The sequence below is a fragment of the Diuraphis noxia genome, unplaced genomic scaffold (genome assembly GCF_037042655.1).
Source record: "Diuraphis noxia isolate RWA-SAM2 unplaced genomic scaffold, SU_Dnox_SAM2 contig0002, whole genome shotgun sequence".
Lineage (NCBI taxonomy): Eukaryota > Metazoa > Arthropoda > Insecta > Hemiptera > Aphididae > Diuraphis > Diuraphis noxia.
The window spans coordinates 23,820,702-23,838,017 of record NW_028301712.1 but is presented as its reverse complement, the minus strand read 5'-3'; the positions used below and the strand labels follow the sequence as shown (position 1 = coordinate 23,838,017).

Genomic DNA, 17,316 nt, shown 5'->3' with positions numbered 1-17,316 from the left:
TTAATTATTTTTTGAGGATTTTGATGCATTGAAATCAAAATTTTAATGAGTAGTTATTGAGTTAATATAAACTTTGTTCAAAAAATAAAAAAGGTCCACGAATTAGGCACATATAAGATATGTGGTATCAACATTTTAATGAGTTGTTTTTTATTTATTTAACTTTGTGTTCTAAGGATAAAACGTACATGATTTAGGTTTTATGATGGATTTGAAAATATTAGTCATTAATATTATTATATCAACATTCAACATGAATAATTTGTAAAAACTATCCCAAGTATCATAGTTCCAATAGTATACGTATACGTGTTCTTTTGTAAAACGGTTTTCAAGGAATTTTATCTTTAGTATAGGTACAAACAATTTAATAACTAAGAAACTACTCATTTGAATTTTTATTTGGTACATCCAAATTTAAAAAAAAAAAATTATCTACCATAAATAATTTACAGTAAAAAAGGGGGTTCATCAGTGACAAAAGGAAAAACATATTTTATCAAAATGTCTAATATTATCTATATGGAAATAAAATTGTTTATGAATTTCTATATTAAAAGTAATTTAAAAATTGTGTAGATTATTTTGATGAATTTTATCAACATTTGAACTTTAAATTAACCTATACAATTATTATAGTATACATAAAATAATCGTATGTAGTTTCAATAATTTTGAACTTTAACTCCAGAAAATTATGAGGAACCTATAGCTAATACCTAGCTCATATTAAATTTGCAAGTTTTTTTACTAAGTGAAAAGTTTTTATATTAAAAAAAAAAAAAAAATTCTAAATATATATCAAAAGCAACAATAATAATATATAGATAGGCCTACTATATAGATTCACGTTTCATTCAGAAAATAAATGCTGATGTTTAAAATCGGAGCATTTTTAATACTCTGCGCAGCAACACTTCAATGACACACTGCAGAAAAAAACATAGATCATCATTGTAAGTACAATATTTATATATTTTAATATAGTAATATATTTAAAAATATGCATGTAACTTTTTAATGAAAACGTTGCAAAACGACATATTGAAACTGTATATCATGCACAAGATACAAAGTATTTCTGTGATAATTGGATTTCATGGATATTTTTATGTAGTATACGAAGATTGTAGCAGCTAATATTACAACATCGTATACGATATACTAGAAATAAAAAACCACGGTATTCTGCATAGATGATACACCGTATAAAATATGCAAATTTAAGTAACCACTATATACTCGTCGTATCACCGCTAACGAAATCGAACACAAAATATAATAAAGTGACATTTTATTATTATTACGATGATGCGGAAAACAGAAACCATATACATATTATAATAATCATATATATGATGGCACTGTAATGTTACATTATATATAACATATTTCCCTCACAATCTCAGACAGCCCTCCTAGACGCTTAAAACGCAAATGATTGTGTATAATATAGATCTTTTACAATTTTAAATTATAATTTTTTTTTTTTTTAGCGGAGCGAGGAATGTATTGATTTTACCATGATGCGTAGTGTGTGTGTTTTTTTGTGTCTGTCATCACGTTTTGGAGCAGTAAAAATGCTTCGTTTTCGGCTTCAGTACCTTTTTGATAGACCTGCAGAAAGTGAATCTAGTTGGTACTTTGGGGGGTAAAAATTAAAAAAAAATTCTTAATATTTTTCTAAATACTCGGGAAAAACAAACTAAAAATTAAGGGAAAAACAGGAAATTTTACGCACAATCAGTTTTCGACAAAATCGATTTTGGTTTTGATGTAACTTTAAAACAAATAATAGATACATGAAACTTTCACCGAATGTTTATATAAGTATATTCTATCCACCATGCAATTTTCAAAAAAGTTTTGACTTAAGTTGAACGTTGAACTGTTTATAGGCATATGCAATTTTCGATCATTATTAGATTTTTTTTAAATTAATATCGATAAAAATGTATTTGTTGGGTTAGAAGAGCTTGACAATTTAATATAAGGCTCCTAACATAATGTTACAATAGCAGTTGAAAAATAAAAGAAATACAGTCAAAATTTTTTTTTTATAATATAAGCATTAAAAGTTTGAATTTGACAAAATACGTAAAAAATCACAAAAATTCACAAATTATTTTAAGTTAGAAATTCATAAAAAAATTTCATTTGAAATATAAGATTTTAAATTTAATATACAAGATTCCTTACAAGTTTATCAATCTTTATCATAAAAAAAAATGTCCACCAGAAATTCAAATTAAATTTTTATGACCACATTTAAAATTTAAATTTTTACAACATATTGGATTTCCGCTAGATTTCTCATTTAGCGATTTGCTTATTTTCGTGTAACTCTAAAACAAATGACCCCAAATACTTGAAAAATTTTCATTGAATGATTATATAGACATTTTCTATATTTAATAAAATTTTCAAAATATTTTGATTTGTTTTGAGCTGTTTACTGACATTATAATTTTTCAACTTTTTTAGTTTTTTTTTCTATAAATATCGATAAAAATGTATTTGTTGGGTAGAAGAGCTTGAAAATTTAATAATACAAGGCTTTTTACACATTGTTACAATAGCAGTTGAAAATATTAAAAATAAATAGGCATGATTATTTTTACAAGCATTTAAAGTTCAAATTTTGACTAAATACGTAAAAATTACGACAATGTTCAAATTATCTTAGATAGAAATTATTATATCTTTTTCTATTTAAATCCAAGATTAGGTATGTTAGAAACTGTCTCCGCTCAGAATCGTTTTTCCTATACAATGATATAATATCATTGGATTCAAATTTAATTATATCCGTTACAGTAACCTAAAGTAGGTACCTACAGCAGCGCGACATTCACAACTTACCTGCTTTTTTTAACATGTAAACGTGTAAATAGATAAATTATTTTTTATATCTTTTAAAAATCAACAATAAAGGGTCAATAGTGTCATATTATATCATTGGGCTTCTTTACTCACGTTTCTCTTTTTGTGTTTACCCATCATGATGTCATATCTTTATTATTTCATATTAGGTGTATGTACTAAATTATTATGTATATATGACTGATATAAATTGTACATGTTATATTTTGACTTAAAATATAATGTATATATGTATATATATATATATAATGTTTAATATAATGAAGTGGAGCGAAAACTTGTATATACATCATTGAAATAATATATGCGCAGACATGCAGGCAGCACCTTAAACATATATTATTATTATTATGACATCTGTATAACATATCATTATGGTGTGGTTGCAGAGAGGACGTCTTCGGTGGTATTATAATACCTATATATACCTACATCATGCGTGTATATGTACATCGTGCGTTGTATCCGCCGACTTTGCGCGACTTAAACGTCGATAAAACGGGTGGTCGCGGCGGGCGAGTGCGACGACATTTCCGCTGGTAAAAGATGAGGTACCTCTATATATATATTATTATTATATGTGCGCGCGCGATCCGTGTCCCCGTCCGCGAGACGACGTCGCACCACACGCCGTCGCCGCAGGAAATGAAAACGCTTCGCGACCCGCGGTGCCGGTGCGGGTGTTGCGTTTCGGCCGCCGAGGAGAGGGTGGTCCCGGGGGGGGAGGGATGAGGGAGACCGGGTAGAAGAGCACCCCCTCCCATTGGACGGCCGGTCGATCGATGGGCCGTGCCGGGCGCCAACGGAAGCGTCCGGTGGGCGTGCCGGCGCTCGGGGCGACAACGCCATCGACGCCGCCGCCGTGGCCGTCCCACGCGACTTGAGCAGTCGTGGTGTTGTAGCGGTGCAGCGACGGCGTCGACGGTGACGATTGACGACCACGGGACAACCGTTGTAGTTCTGTGCAATAATAATAATAATAATAATAATAATAATATTGTCGTTTCGTACTGAAAGTCACACGCCGTCGTGGTGCAAGACAGCCGCCCGCGCAGACGACCGAACGCGATATATATATATACGTATCCGTCGCACAGATTGTTGTATGATTAATATAAATTGTGTGTGTTGTGTGTGTATATATATACACCGTAGTATAGCTATATAGGTGCCGTGGAATAACGTAAAGACGTGCCACCTCCAAGTACGTTCTTGTAAAAATACACACACTGCACCGGCTGCAGTCCGTTCTGACTGCGACACAAACCCTGCCCGGTCAAATGATGCTGGACATATTGCACCGACACGTCGTCAGGGACATGGACGGGTTTCCCAGAATTTCCAACTGTGAGTATTTATGCGTATATTATTGTTATGCACATTACCTATATAACGATATAATATATTATCGATTATACCTACAATATAAAATATATTAGGTATATACTACATATTAACATATTCGGTATAACTGTATTTATTAGACTCAACAACTGAGTAACGTTGTTATAGTGTGTCGTGAGCGATATTGTTGATATATTTTTTACATTTTATTAATATTTACAAAAGCAGTTAATTAGTTGTCGTGTTGTTAATATGATATGGAGTGAGGCCCAGTAATATTTCGATATTAATTTAAATGGATAAATTTTAAATGAATGCGTGGATGAATATGCCTTCCCGACGATTGGCGACGGAATAAAGTGGACGTAATATTTGAACTCGTGGGTCTTGATGGTCACAGTGTACAACCTACACTAGCTTATTATAAATACGTATTAATATTAGGTGCAAATGAGTAGGTACACGATGAACTGGCTACTGATTAATTATAATATAAACAATTTTAGCTTCATTTACATTCAATTCAATGTACAGTAAGTAAGTAGGTAACTGTGCCTAGTGGGTATAGTTGTGGTTTTAGTAGGTCTGCGTGACATATGTTAATATACCCATTTGGCATTTACCGCCTATATTATCTCTAAAATTATCTGTATCTATATTACACGGCACACGCCATACAAATAGTACAACATTAATGTTATAAAGTGATAATATTTTTCACCAATTAATTATGGTAGTTTATACGATATTATAAAATGAACCTATAATATCGCATATTATGTGCTGTATACTTATGTCTGTATAGCACAAGCATATCATGATTATGTCGACTATACTTACCAGATTCTTTCTACTATTCATTTAGAACAATTAATTCATCATAATAATTTTTCATATTATCCAATTTGTAGAAGTAATTTAAACTGTAGGTACCCAGTGTACCCGGATAGTTGTTCCTGTATTTTTGTTTCCAAATTAATTGCAAATAAGTACAGTTCTATACTTTAGTAACCGTTTATAGTGTTTATACCGTTATTAATGACTTATTAAATATGACAAAAATCTCACTTCGACAACGTTTATATTCTTTTTTTACAAATTTTATAATATTTTATCTATTATAATTACCTATTATAAATAAACTTTGTTGTACAGTAAGAATCCGTTACGTAGATGTATAAGCTGTTATGCATGTGCAGGGCAGTCAGGGCAGAGATGTCACATGCGAATGTAGCGTCCTCTTAGATACTCTTTATTTCTTTAAACATTATGATTGTTATTAAACTTCAGAATTCAAATGGTTTGATGTAAATGTATAGAGTTAATTTTTTTTGATAGTTTCATACTACCTAATTATTATGCATTATCTATATATTTTATATTGCAAGTTCATCAGATCGCAATGACGTTAGTTCACGTCTTACAAATCTGATGAACAATGTTTACATTGTTTACAAGCATTTTTAAAAATACCTAATAAATGTTCGTTTCTGTCATGGCCTTTTGCTTTTTACCTGTTTGTATACAGGTAATCCCCGTCCACCGGCATGTTGTTTCTTAAAACGGTAAGGCGGCAGAACGACTGGTCGTTATTTGGTAGATATTTCTCGCCCGTAATCCATATTCACCGTATTTTAAGATATCATATTTATAAAAATTAAAGTACAAACCATAATGTAAAAATATAACATCTGTCAACAGAAAGTTACAGATTAGTATTTATTTATTTATTTTAATACGGACGGCAATATCAAAAATTATTAAATATATATATATTATTAAATATAGAGGTATACCTACGTATAACATATTTGTCAATGTATTATGGTCAAGTATATGAGACGCAATTGGACCAACCAATCCAAAGGAATTGATACTGTAAACCTTTTTAACTATTAAACGGGAGAAAATCACACCTTTTTCATACACCCCCAAATAACGCCAACGACCTACTTTTACTTCTGGTGATCATTTCTAGTACACATTGTATTCCAGCATATTTATTTATTGTACCAAAAATATTCTGTAGATACGATTACATGCCTCTTTATTTATGGATACTATGATTATATAATACGCACTAAATATGCATATGCATTGCTAGACTTACAGTGGCGTAATTAGGAATTATTAGTCCTATAGAAGGTATTTTCTTATTTTCAATTTAAAGATTTTCATTATCCATTAGATATATCAATGAATTCTATTTAAAATATTTAAATTTATTTTGTCTTGATATCAGTAGGTACATAACTTCACAAGTTACAAAAATAATAACTAAATATACCTACATATTATATAGGTTACAGGTGATTTTTATTATTATTATATTTTTTTACGTTGTCGGCGTGCGTCAATCTATGCAACGACCACGGAAACAGTATTTTATCTAGTAATTTTAATAACCGTAGTTATTAATTAGTCTATCTGTCACCACCCGTCAATTTCGGCGCGTGCAGTATGTTAAAACTTATTTTATTAAAATTCTATCATTGTTTCTTTTTCCAAATAAACGATCGAATGATGAATAGTAATTACTTTTCCATCAGTATTATATATTATAAAGGCTCTGTGGGATTTATATCCTCAATCCCCTTAATTTTATCCCTGCTAAACTATGAGAATTTTTGTTATAGATATCTAAATCCAATTATTAATAATACGACTTATTCATACATGTTTATTGTGAAGTATACACTTGTAGGGTTTTAAAAACCGACAATCAATTGATTTGTCGTGTCTTGTGTAATACATAATAATATATCATACATATCATAGATAATATCTATTAGATATGTTATGGTGTGATCTATAATTTGATCTTATTTTAAATTACCCCGCGGCAATATTAATGATCCGTGTGCAAACGTTAAAGTTCGTGTATATGTAATATGTATTATATATATGGGCAACAAGTACAATTAGGAGCTTTACTAATACTTAAATAACGTGTATAGACGTATGTATAAATGTTTAATAATATAACTATGTATAAAACAAAAGGATCAGCCGAGTGTTTTAGTCCCTGTTGGGTACGGAAATTATACAATACAAACATAGGTTCATTATATATTATATTATACAATACACTCTGTTTATGAAGCGATTTGAATTACTTATAAATTATAATATATAATTAATTTCATATTTAGTTAAACGTTTTTCATAATTCTGATGTATTATTAAACGTGTATAGATTTGGCATTTGTATATTTATTATAGCAGCTATTATACTTCAATATGCAGTAAATTATACATAACTCACTTAACATTATCATTGATTAGAAAATTCTATATTAGGTATGGTACTAATAATTATGAATGATAATAATATATACAATGTTTAGTCGTGTAATTTATGTAATATCTGCAGTTTCAACAAAATTAATATCATTATCCTGTCGACGAATCTGGGAAATTGAAACTATAAGAAACCGGTAAAATTTGTCAGAGAACCGAGGTGTCGGCAAACTATAGACTATCGGTGAAATGAGAATTTTTTTTTAAATATTTTAAAACCGAAATATTAATTTGTTAGCGAATTGGGATTCGTCAGTGGTTAGAACCATGGTACCATTCGTATACTTACATTATTATGTTGAAACAGTTTTTATTATTTTCATCGTGAGCACTGCAAAAGTGCAAAATACGGATTTTTAACTAAAATCAATGTTACTGATTAGATAGTGTCCAGTTTATATAATATACCTACATGGGCTATGAATGCAGTGTTGTTAAAATTCCTATTATATAGGAATCCGCCCGATTCCTCGTTCCTCTATTATAAATTGGAGTTCATTCAGTTTGTCATTCATTTAATATTAAAAGGAAATCGTTCATTTCCTTGTTCCTATAAAAAATTATCCGATTTCTAATTACCTTAGTTTACATTAATACTTTATACAATTATTTTACTATCCTAAATATTTTAATTTTAAGTACAATTGTCGATTAATGTGTACAAAATATTATTTCAAATATATCTTAAATAGTACATAATATATATAATATATATTATGGGTACTATACATTTACCTACTCAAAACATTTCAATGTAATATAATGCGAAGAATAAAAGAATTATAATATTTACGTCCCTATTCCTTAAAATATGGAATTAATTCATTAATTCGTTCCTTAACAACACTGTATGAATGTTATCAATAAATTATCATATTTATCGATCAGTAATAACTATCTATAATTCAATTATTATGAAATGATTAAAATGTTTCCAATGTTGGTAACTGAGAATAATATTAGCAAATGTTAACAAACGAATGTTCGTTAGGCACCAGCTGTATACATTTTATAACCGGAAATTTATAGCATCCCTAATAATAAACTGTCTCAATGCGATTGCAATACATATACATGCCTATGCAATATTATACGGAAACGAAAATCAATGAGTGTGATAGGGGTCTGATAAAATATTATTTATATAAAAGGTCTAAGGTACATACATAACTATATAAATCATCAACAGTTACACTTTTTCTTGATTTTGTTTTTATAGCTACAAACATACTAACATAGTAAGCTAATAGTAATAAGTATAGTAGTACAAGACGTGTACAACACTACAACATGTCGACATCATACAATATAATATTAGATAGAGTATAGACATTCCGTCAAGGACTTATAATACTACCTACTCGAGTAAACTGGGGGAGATTTTAATAAAATATTTATACACATGTAGAATGTAGATGTTATATAAAAGTAGGGCTTTTTTAGAAAAAATAATATAAACGGGAAGGGTGTTGTGATCTTTATATATTATGATCGCTGTAGACTTTTATAATTAGATCACACATATATTTATACTTTATAGTTTTGTATACACATTATAATATTTAGAAAAATAATACATTTTAGATCATTAAACCGATTAAATTGTCAGTCAAGCTATAGTAAATTTAAAATTTTCAAACAGTTATATGGCCAGGAAACTTGAAAATTAAATACTGTTTTTAATTTCGGCTTTTGAAAAAATCGATTTTGAATTTTTTTGAGTATATTTATTTCTTCTATTATCGCCTACATTGGATTTTGGTAGCTTCGACCCCATCCTTTTATAATTAGTAATAATTAGTAGGTATAATAAGTATAATTTATTATCATACGTTTGATCATTATTCCGGTACAGGTTGATGTAAATAGAGAGCTAACGGTATTGAACATAATTTTAGTATCATGGTATCTTTTGATTTCAACACTGGTATTAAAGTGGTATACCGAAAAACCGAAGTGATTCGGTATTCCAAAATGATAAATAAAATCCATCTATTATGTTATTTTAATATTGTTTTATATAGTATATGTATAATCTATGTAATTAATACTAGAAAACAGCAATCGCTAAAACATTCACTAATAACTATTTTATACTTCATATTCAGTTATTTTTAATGAGATTCTATACCACAATTTATAATACATTACTATTTTGTTTAAAGAATAAGTAAGTTACCAGTAAAACAATTAGATTTATGTAGACGGTATACCTATAATAGTACCTATAGCATGGGCAGCATGGCTAGATATTATAAATCTTTATTATTGAGCTACAATGCTATAGTATGGGTTTAAACTTTAATAGTCATCAATTTGGAGCAAAGTAAATGATAAGTATTCAAATTCCGTTGATGTTTAATCAACTGGTCAAAATTCTTATTTTCAGCTACTTCAATGTGCTATAACGAAAATTTGTCAATAATTTATTTAAAATGTACTTAATTTTACACTTATTAATTACTAAATAGAGATATAAAATTCAAATAAATTTTTGACTGCAAAAAAAGATGAACATGGTAAAAATGAACTTCCCCCAAATTATGAAAATAAAATGTTTTAAAAATGTATGAATCGAAAAATTTCCGTAATTATACGGTTTACGGATTTTACGGTATTTCACGGTCGTATATCGTAAATGACGGTATTTCACGGTACATCCGTATTATATACGGATTATCTTATACGAAAATATTAATTTAAAAAGACCCAATACCGCGGTATTGTCGTATGGACGGTCATATACCGAAAAATATACCGTCAGAAGTAAACACAACCTAAAAAAAAAATGCAAATATAATAACAATAAGTAATAATGAAATTGAGTGGTAATATAATGATTTGTTGTTGCCAGCAGACGGCGATTGTGGCGATGGCCCGGCGAGTTGCGAGGGCTGCGGCATGAAAATCGTGGACAGGTTCTTGATGCGAGTGGGCACCAGCAGCTGGCACGAGCAGTGCGTCACGTGTTCCGCGTGCGGCGTCCCACTGGCTAAGTCGTGCTACTACCGACACAATGGATTGTACTGCAAAAACGATTATGACAGGTAACTCTATTTTTAAACTATCTGTCGCCACAACATTTTTATATGCTCTATATCAGAGGTAGGTACGAGACTCGTGGGCCGCATCAGCGTGTTGCTCTTGCAGAGTCAGTATATCGCGTGGCTCTTGAAATCTGCAAGCTTAGAGTAGATAGGTAATTAATTAATTAATACTATAAAAAAGCACTTTTTAAAAATAAAATCTAATTTCTTGAAGTTTACTTGAACAATATATAATGTTCTGTGTAGTGTAAAAAATAAATATCCCTTCATTTGTTACAAAATGAAAAATTTGTTTTCATTTTATTTACCATTTTATGAGGTCCACCTCACATCAATGCGGCTTGCTTCGAATTAGCTTCATACTCGTAAATAGTTGGCTCTCAAGATTAAGATTATTGACCATCCTTGCTTTATATTATGCTACATAAATGAAATATGTATGATGTACACATAATATACATCGTCTGCAGCGACGTCACTAGGAATGTTGATGGTATACTATAGGTAGCACGTACTTGTTTTAACCTTTCGGTGTGGATAGGGGGTGGGGGCGACGGGTATGCCATGGCATCCCCTGTCGAGTTATCATCATAATCGTAGTTTTCAGTTGTTATAATGTTATTGATCGTAACATCAACTTGTAAGATAGTTCATTGACTCATTAGAACTTGAGACAAAATCCAAATAATATGTTAATTAGATTTCAGAATTATATTTTCATTTAGATTCGTATTTGCACTATGAGACGAATTATTTATATTAAGAGTTTTTGGGGAGATATTTTCTTGAATTGAGTTACCTAGACATTTTTAAAAACACCGGCGAAAAAATCTGTGCACGAGTATGATTGTATACAGTAATCTAACGATGTATAGATCCTGACTTGTAATGCAGAAACAACCACAATACGTGTTTATAATAAATAATAATATAGTTTGCTTTGTGCGACGCGATCGACGAATAAATTGGTCTCCGAGCCTAAATCCCACATGCCGAATTGGTTTCCGTTTTATTTTTTATTGGTTCCTATTTCAACAGCTAGACTTTATTTTTACCCACGTGGAACATACCTAGGTAATAGTATCTAACTACTTGTGCAAATTTTATAATTTGAATCATCGTATAAGTACCCACGTAGACTCAGACTAGCTACCTAGTCGAATACGGTGTTTGTAATTAGCACTAAAATGAGTAGTACCTATACCTACATGTTTTCGATGTTCGATTTCTCGTCGCTTTTGTAAAATACTGAGAATTTTTACCTTCCCAATGCACCAACTAGATTCACTCGCCCCCTCCACCCCCCTGAGCACACCACTGGATCTGTGTACACTTTTTTTACGACGCTTCATCAAAGTACAGGTTTCAGCCACTCCGTAAAGACTTATATGTGTGATTAACATGTTTATCTTTTGTTTCAGACTATTCGGCGTCAAATGCGGACGGTGTGGCGAGCCTTTGGGAGCCAGAGAGCTCGTGATGCGCGCTGGACCGAGTCACGTCTATCACGTGGGGTGTTTCGCGTGTGTGGCTTGCATGCAACCGTTACAGAAAGGCCAGCAGTACGTGGTCAAAGCCGGTGGTGGACAACTGTTCTGCCGCACAGACTTCGAAAAAGAAATATTTCTCATGCAACAAACCGTTGGAAGTCCACAACCTGGTATACACCTATAATAATAATATAACTATATATTATATTAATGTAAACCGATAAATTATATTTTATACATAGCAATAATATTATTGACGCATTTGTTCTCGTCATTCATCGTGTCCATCATGATGCATAGTATATAGCTGATGGTATAAGTATTACACCCGCCCGCGTACTATAATTGTTTAATATAATATATCATAATTATATACCTGCATTAATTACTATAGTCTTATATACTGTTATCAGTCATACTTAACCTTCAATATGTATTTTAAATAATTAAATGTTTATTTTGAGTCAAAGGAAACCAAAATTACAATATACATAATATAATTTATAAGTTTTTTTAAAAACTACTGTTATTTGTTGCTAAAGTATCATTGCTCAAATGTTATTATTATTAATAATATTAATATAAGTTAATTAAGGTTTATATTTTGGTTTGATATTTTGATCTAGATTCCTTATCAATTAACAATGTAAACAATTGTTATCATGCATATGATGGGCATATTATTTTGATAAACCCTTTATGTTTTGAATTTGTTGAACTGTATACAATTTTGTAATTATTGCTGCCCAATGCACCCAAAAATCATTCATTAGAGATCGTTGGTTAATATGTAAATATGTTTTTCTATGATAAGACAACAACACAACTATACTTCTATCGGTCAGATAGCAATTTTGATAGTTGAATTCATTTAAAGCTAATTTAAATAGGCAGGCATATATTCTGAATTTTAAAAAATTATCCACTCAACTTTGGTAAAATGACATAAGTTAGTTCCTCGTGAAAAAAATATAATCACGATTTACGAGCGTAGCAATCCATTTTTTTATTTATAAGTACCTATACTTTCTGGGTACGTAATTTAAAAGCTATTGCAGCGTACTTAACGATTACGAGTTTTCTGCCGCTAAAATGTAACGAAATTACTTCTATGGTCGCCGCTATATAGAGTATAATAAAATCATGTTTTGCATAAGGGTGGCATACAATTATAAAGAAATTAAAGGCGGTAAAATTAAATAAATATATAGGTGCAGCTTTAAAATGTTTGCCTTATAGGGCGAAATATATCTAACGATGGGCTTGTTGGACTTTATGATAGTACATAGACTACAATAGTATATGCGGAGGAACGATTGATATAAAACAATTTTTTCGTATTCCAATGAGACCTTACAATACATTTGTACGAAATAGACAATATTTCACTGTTTCAACGAAAATTCACCGTTTTTTTCAGACGACAGTCTAACTCTGGACGAAAATTGTAGACCTCGAGACGGTCGCCGTGGACCGAAAAGACCCAGAACCATATTGACTTCAGTACAACGGCGGCAGTTCAAAGCCTCATTCGAAGTCAGTCCAAAACCTTGTAGAAAGGTAAGTTCATGACGTTAAAATATTTAATACAGTAATGAGATAATTACCTATGAAGAAACATAAGATTATATATGATATTTACGTTTTACGAGGTCTATAATGTTTTATTATTTCATTATACCGATGAATGGAATCATTCCAAATTCAGAATTTGTTTAAATCCAATTGTTATTACATATTATGTTTATCAATACGTTTATTTGTTCTGCTTAACACAGAAGTGTATATATATATGTACGCGTTCGTGTATATTTTGTTGAAAAAAAAGTTATACCTAAATGGCTATACTGCTATAGATTCATTTAAAATATGAGTAACAGACAACAGTCGTGGAATTGTATTTAATATAATTTATGTTCAGGTACGAGAAGCGCTGGCTAAAGACACGGGATTAAGTGTACGAGTAGTGCAAGTGTGGTTTCAAAACCAAAGAGCCAAAATGAAGAAAATCCAAAGAAAGAGTAAACAGGACGATAAAAATACGAATAATAATAACGCGAACAATACGGATAAAAATGAAACTGAGCACGCAACGAATACCACATCTAGCGTATGTTCTGGAGGTATGATACAAATAATATATTTTTATAGCTTAAAAATAGTAGGTATAATAATTAGAACATAATTGATATTATATTTTGATTAATCGCTGACATGATGAATAACTATAATATAATATTTTGGTTATACATATTTAATGTTTTACATTTTTATTGAAGTTTTAAACGAGACAGTCCAAAATATTATATATATATTAGATGATAATAATAATAATACAATCGTTCGTTAATATATTATATGAAAAATATTTCTCGTCGCGTATGACGAAGTTATATCCGAATACTAATACCTACATCCTAAACACAGGTTAAATAAATCGTAAAATTTCGTTGCCTTTATTTTTTATATAGTTTTATCCACGATCAGTGATCTATGAATTAATTGTGTATGTATGTGTATATTGGTTAATCGTCGGTATATTATGATGTTTTAGAATATTAAATCTACCTATTATATCGTATAAATATATAATATAAAGAAAGAAAGGCCGTATAATTTATGCTTTATAACCTCAAATATTGTATATAAATATATATTATTATTACCAGAAATCATCAATACACAGTGCGACACTGCAGGTATCTATTAATATCACGGCTGAGTATGAGGTACAACAGTGTACAAGGTATAACTATCGAAGTATCGAGCATTCTAGTAGATAACTATAAAATTATACAGCATTGGTAATACTAAATAATAATACTAATTCACATATGTTACCTTAACGACTATATATCATTAGGTTGACTTGAGTCTAAACGTGCGTATGTTATTTTTATCTATAGATCATTATTTGAGCTTGAGTACGCTGAGCATGCACGACAGCAGTGACTCGAACTATCAGAACAGCCAGCCACTGAACCCCAACATACCGTACTCGCCCGAAGGTAAATAACATTCGGTTGATAATCATTACATTGAGAACTACGTGAACCGTTTATTTGTGAAACGCTATATGTAACTTATTAATATTCTGTATTGAAAATTAAACTGCAATAGAGTTGGTTAAACGAAATGCATTAATAAAACCTGTTCATCTAGCATTTTAAATGGCATTCGGTACAATATGAATATTATTTAATCATATTTTAATCGTATAATATATATACTGCACAAAAAAGTTTGTTATTCTTACTATACTTTTCCGGAAGTTTCACTTTTCAGATTTATCTGTAACCTTTTATTTAATTAAAAAAAAAACAATCTGACTTTATGAAATACACAATAAATAATATAATATCTAACACAATACTATTGTCGGTTGCTGCAGGTACGTACACCGGCGACCATTCGGTGGACAGTTTCTGCAGTTCGGACGTGTCCCTGGACGGCAGCACCACGGCGGCGGACGAGATCGGTTCCGATACCATGTCACTAGACCTGTCCGTCCACCACGGCACCCATAATCAAAACGTGCACCACCAAAATCACCATCACCATCACCATCACCATCACGTCGGTGGTGCAGCGTCCGTGGTGCCGGGCCAGCAGATCAATCCAATCGACAAACTGTATCTGATGCAAAACTCTTACTTCAATAGCAACGACCATTAAACGATATCATAATAACATACACATCACCCACTCATGCCTATATTATTAAACCTTATATATTATTGTTGTTGTATTTTATAATTATCTCGTACCTATATCACACACACCGGCGGTTGCCGTGTTGTTGGTAATGATTATTGGACTTTAACGATAGGTTAGGGTGTCCTGCTGGTCCCCGCGCTCGTCATCATCACTGTTAAATATTCATATTATTTCATCATAAGATATAATATTATGATTCTTGCCTGACGGCAGACTTTAGTACATTTTAGTGCCTCCACAACACTCGTATTATATTTTTATTCTTGTAAAACGCATAATGTTTAAAACTTGTCATATTATCTATAGCTATACATAATAATATATTATATTTTTCTGTCTATTACGCTGTTCTGTAGTGCAAGGTATTACAGAGAATTAACTTACAAATAAAATTGATGAACTAACTACCATTATAAATTATTTTGTTCTAATCAGTGTTTAAAAATATAAACTTACAATAAAAACCAATCACCTATATATTATATGTGTATTATAATCAATAAAATCATTATGATTATCAATAATTGTACTACATTTTTTTTTTATAATTTTGATAAAAACAAAGATTATGATAGGTAGTTACTTCATTAGTTATAACTTGAATTCTGTCAGTTATTTATGTTTCCCTTTGATTAGTATTATAATATCATATAGGTACTATGTATATTGTAAACATTGTCATAAATTATAGGTATGTTATAATATTATAATGTCTCATTTGAGTTGAAAGACTGTACACGTCATAATGCAATATTGTAAAAAAGAGCCCTTTACCAAAGTTTACTATGCCAGAGTTAAGTTATTATTGCTTAAGGTCTAAAAAATTATAATTATGTTGTAATTTCTATATAATATCATCATTATTGAATATATACCTAAGTATAATACACAATCTGTATGTATATATTATTATGATATATACTTTCATACTGTTATCAATGTTATTTGTATTTTATCTCATTATTTAATTTGAAATTTAGATGTATACTTAATTTATAAAAATGTAGTTTTATTGCATTTAATTAAGAAAATGTCCTTGAATAAATATTTGTGCTAGTGAACTACCTATAGTAATATAGTATGTATGTATATATAAATGTACACACAAAAGCTATACTAATTCCTAACCATATGTGGTATTTATTATGGTTATAATGAATTATTTTCATTTGAAATTCATGTAAAAAATATTTGTGAAATTCGTATTATGTCGACTATTATTTATAACGTATGTATTAATAATATTGTAAACTTATTTAGTGCACTTAAAACGACGATTCGGAAAAAAGTTTAGATAATAGGTAAATTATGTGAAATTCAAGTGAAAAAGATTAATTAAATCGTAAATAAAAAATGCTAATCAGAATATCATCCTATGTATACATTGATGTTATTTGTGCTGTGTTAGAATATTAAAATATATCAATGAGTTTTTGCAAAAAATTAAATTAATTTATACATATGTAATTATGCCAATAACAAGTTTACTAAGCTCTCAGGCCTGGAAACAAATTATAAAACAGATATCTGATGGC

General features: G+C 30.2%; 1 protein-coding gene across 3 annotated transcripts; it reads left to right on the top strand.

Moving 5' to 3' along the window:
- The first annotated feature begins 3,784 nt into the window (after window positions 1–3,784).
- On the top strand, window positions 3,785–17,152 carry LOC107164602 (LIM homeobox transcription factor 1 alpha). Of its 3 annotated transcripts, none has more exons than XM_089220711.1 (7): window positions 3,785–4,230; window positions 10,385–10,574; window positions 11,996–12,234; window positions 13,485–13,624; window positions 13,986–14,187; window positions 14,971–15,072; window positions 15,456–17,152. In XM_089220711.1, exons 1-7 carry the CDS (start codon window positions 4,164–4,166, stop codon window positions 15,737–15,739), a joined length of 1,224 nt encoding a protein of 407 aa, XP_089076837.1. In that variant the 5' UTR covers window positions 3,785–4,163; the 3' UTR covers window positions 15,740–17,152. The 3 variants fall into 3 exon arrangements, with proteins under 3 accessions (XP_089076837.1, XP_089076836.1, XP_089076838.1); XM_089220710.1 differs by having other exon boundaries at window positions 10,382–10,574; XM_089220712.1 differs by lacking the exon at window positions 14,971–15,072 and having other exon boundaries at window positions 10,382–10,574.
- The last annotated feature ends 164 nt before the right edge of the window (window positions 17,153–17,316 follow it).

Coding starts and splice junctions, on each gene's coding strand:
- LOC107164602 (XM_089220710.1), top strand. CDS start 4,164: ATGATGCTGGACATATTGCACCGACACGTCGTCAGGGACATGGACGGG. Junction 12,235..13,484: donor CGTTGGAAGTCCACAACCTG/GTATACACCTAT, acceptor CGTTTTTTTCAG/ACGACAGTCTAACTCTGGAC. Junction 15,073..15,455: donor CATACCGTACTCGCCCGAAG/GTAAATAACATT, acceptor CGGTTGCTGCAG/GTACGTACACCGGCGACCAT.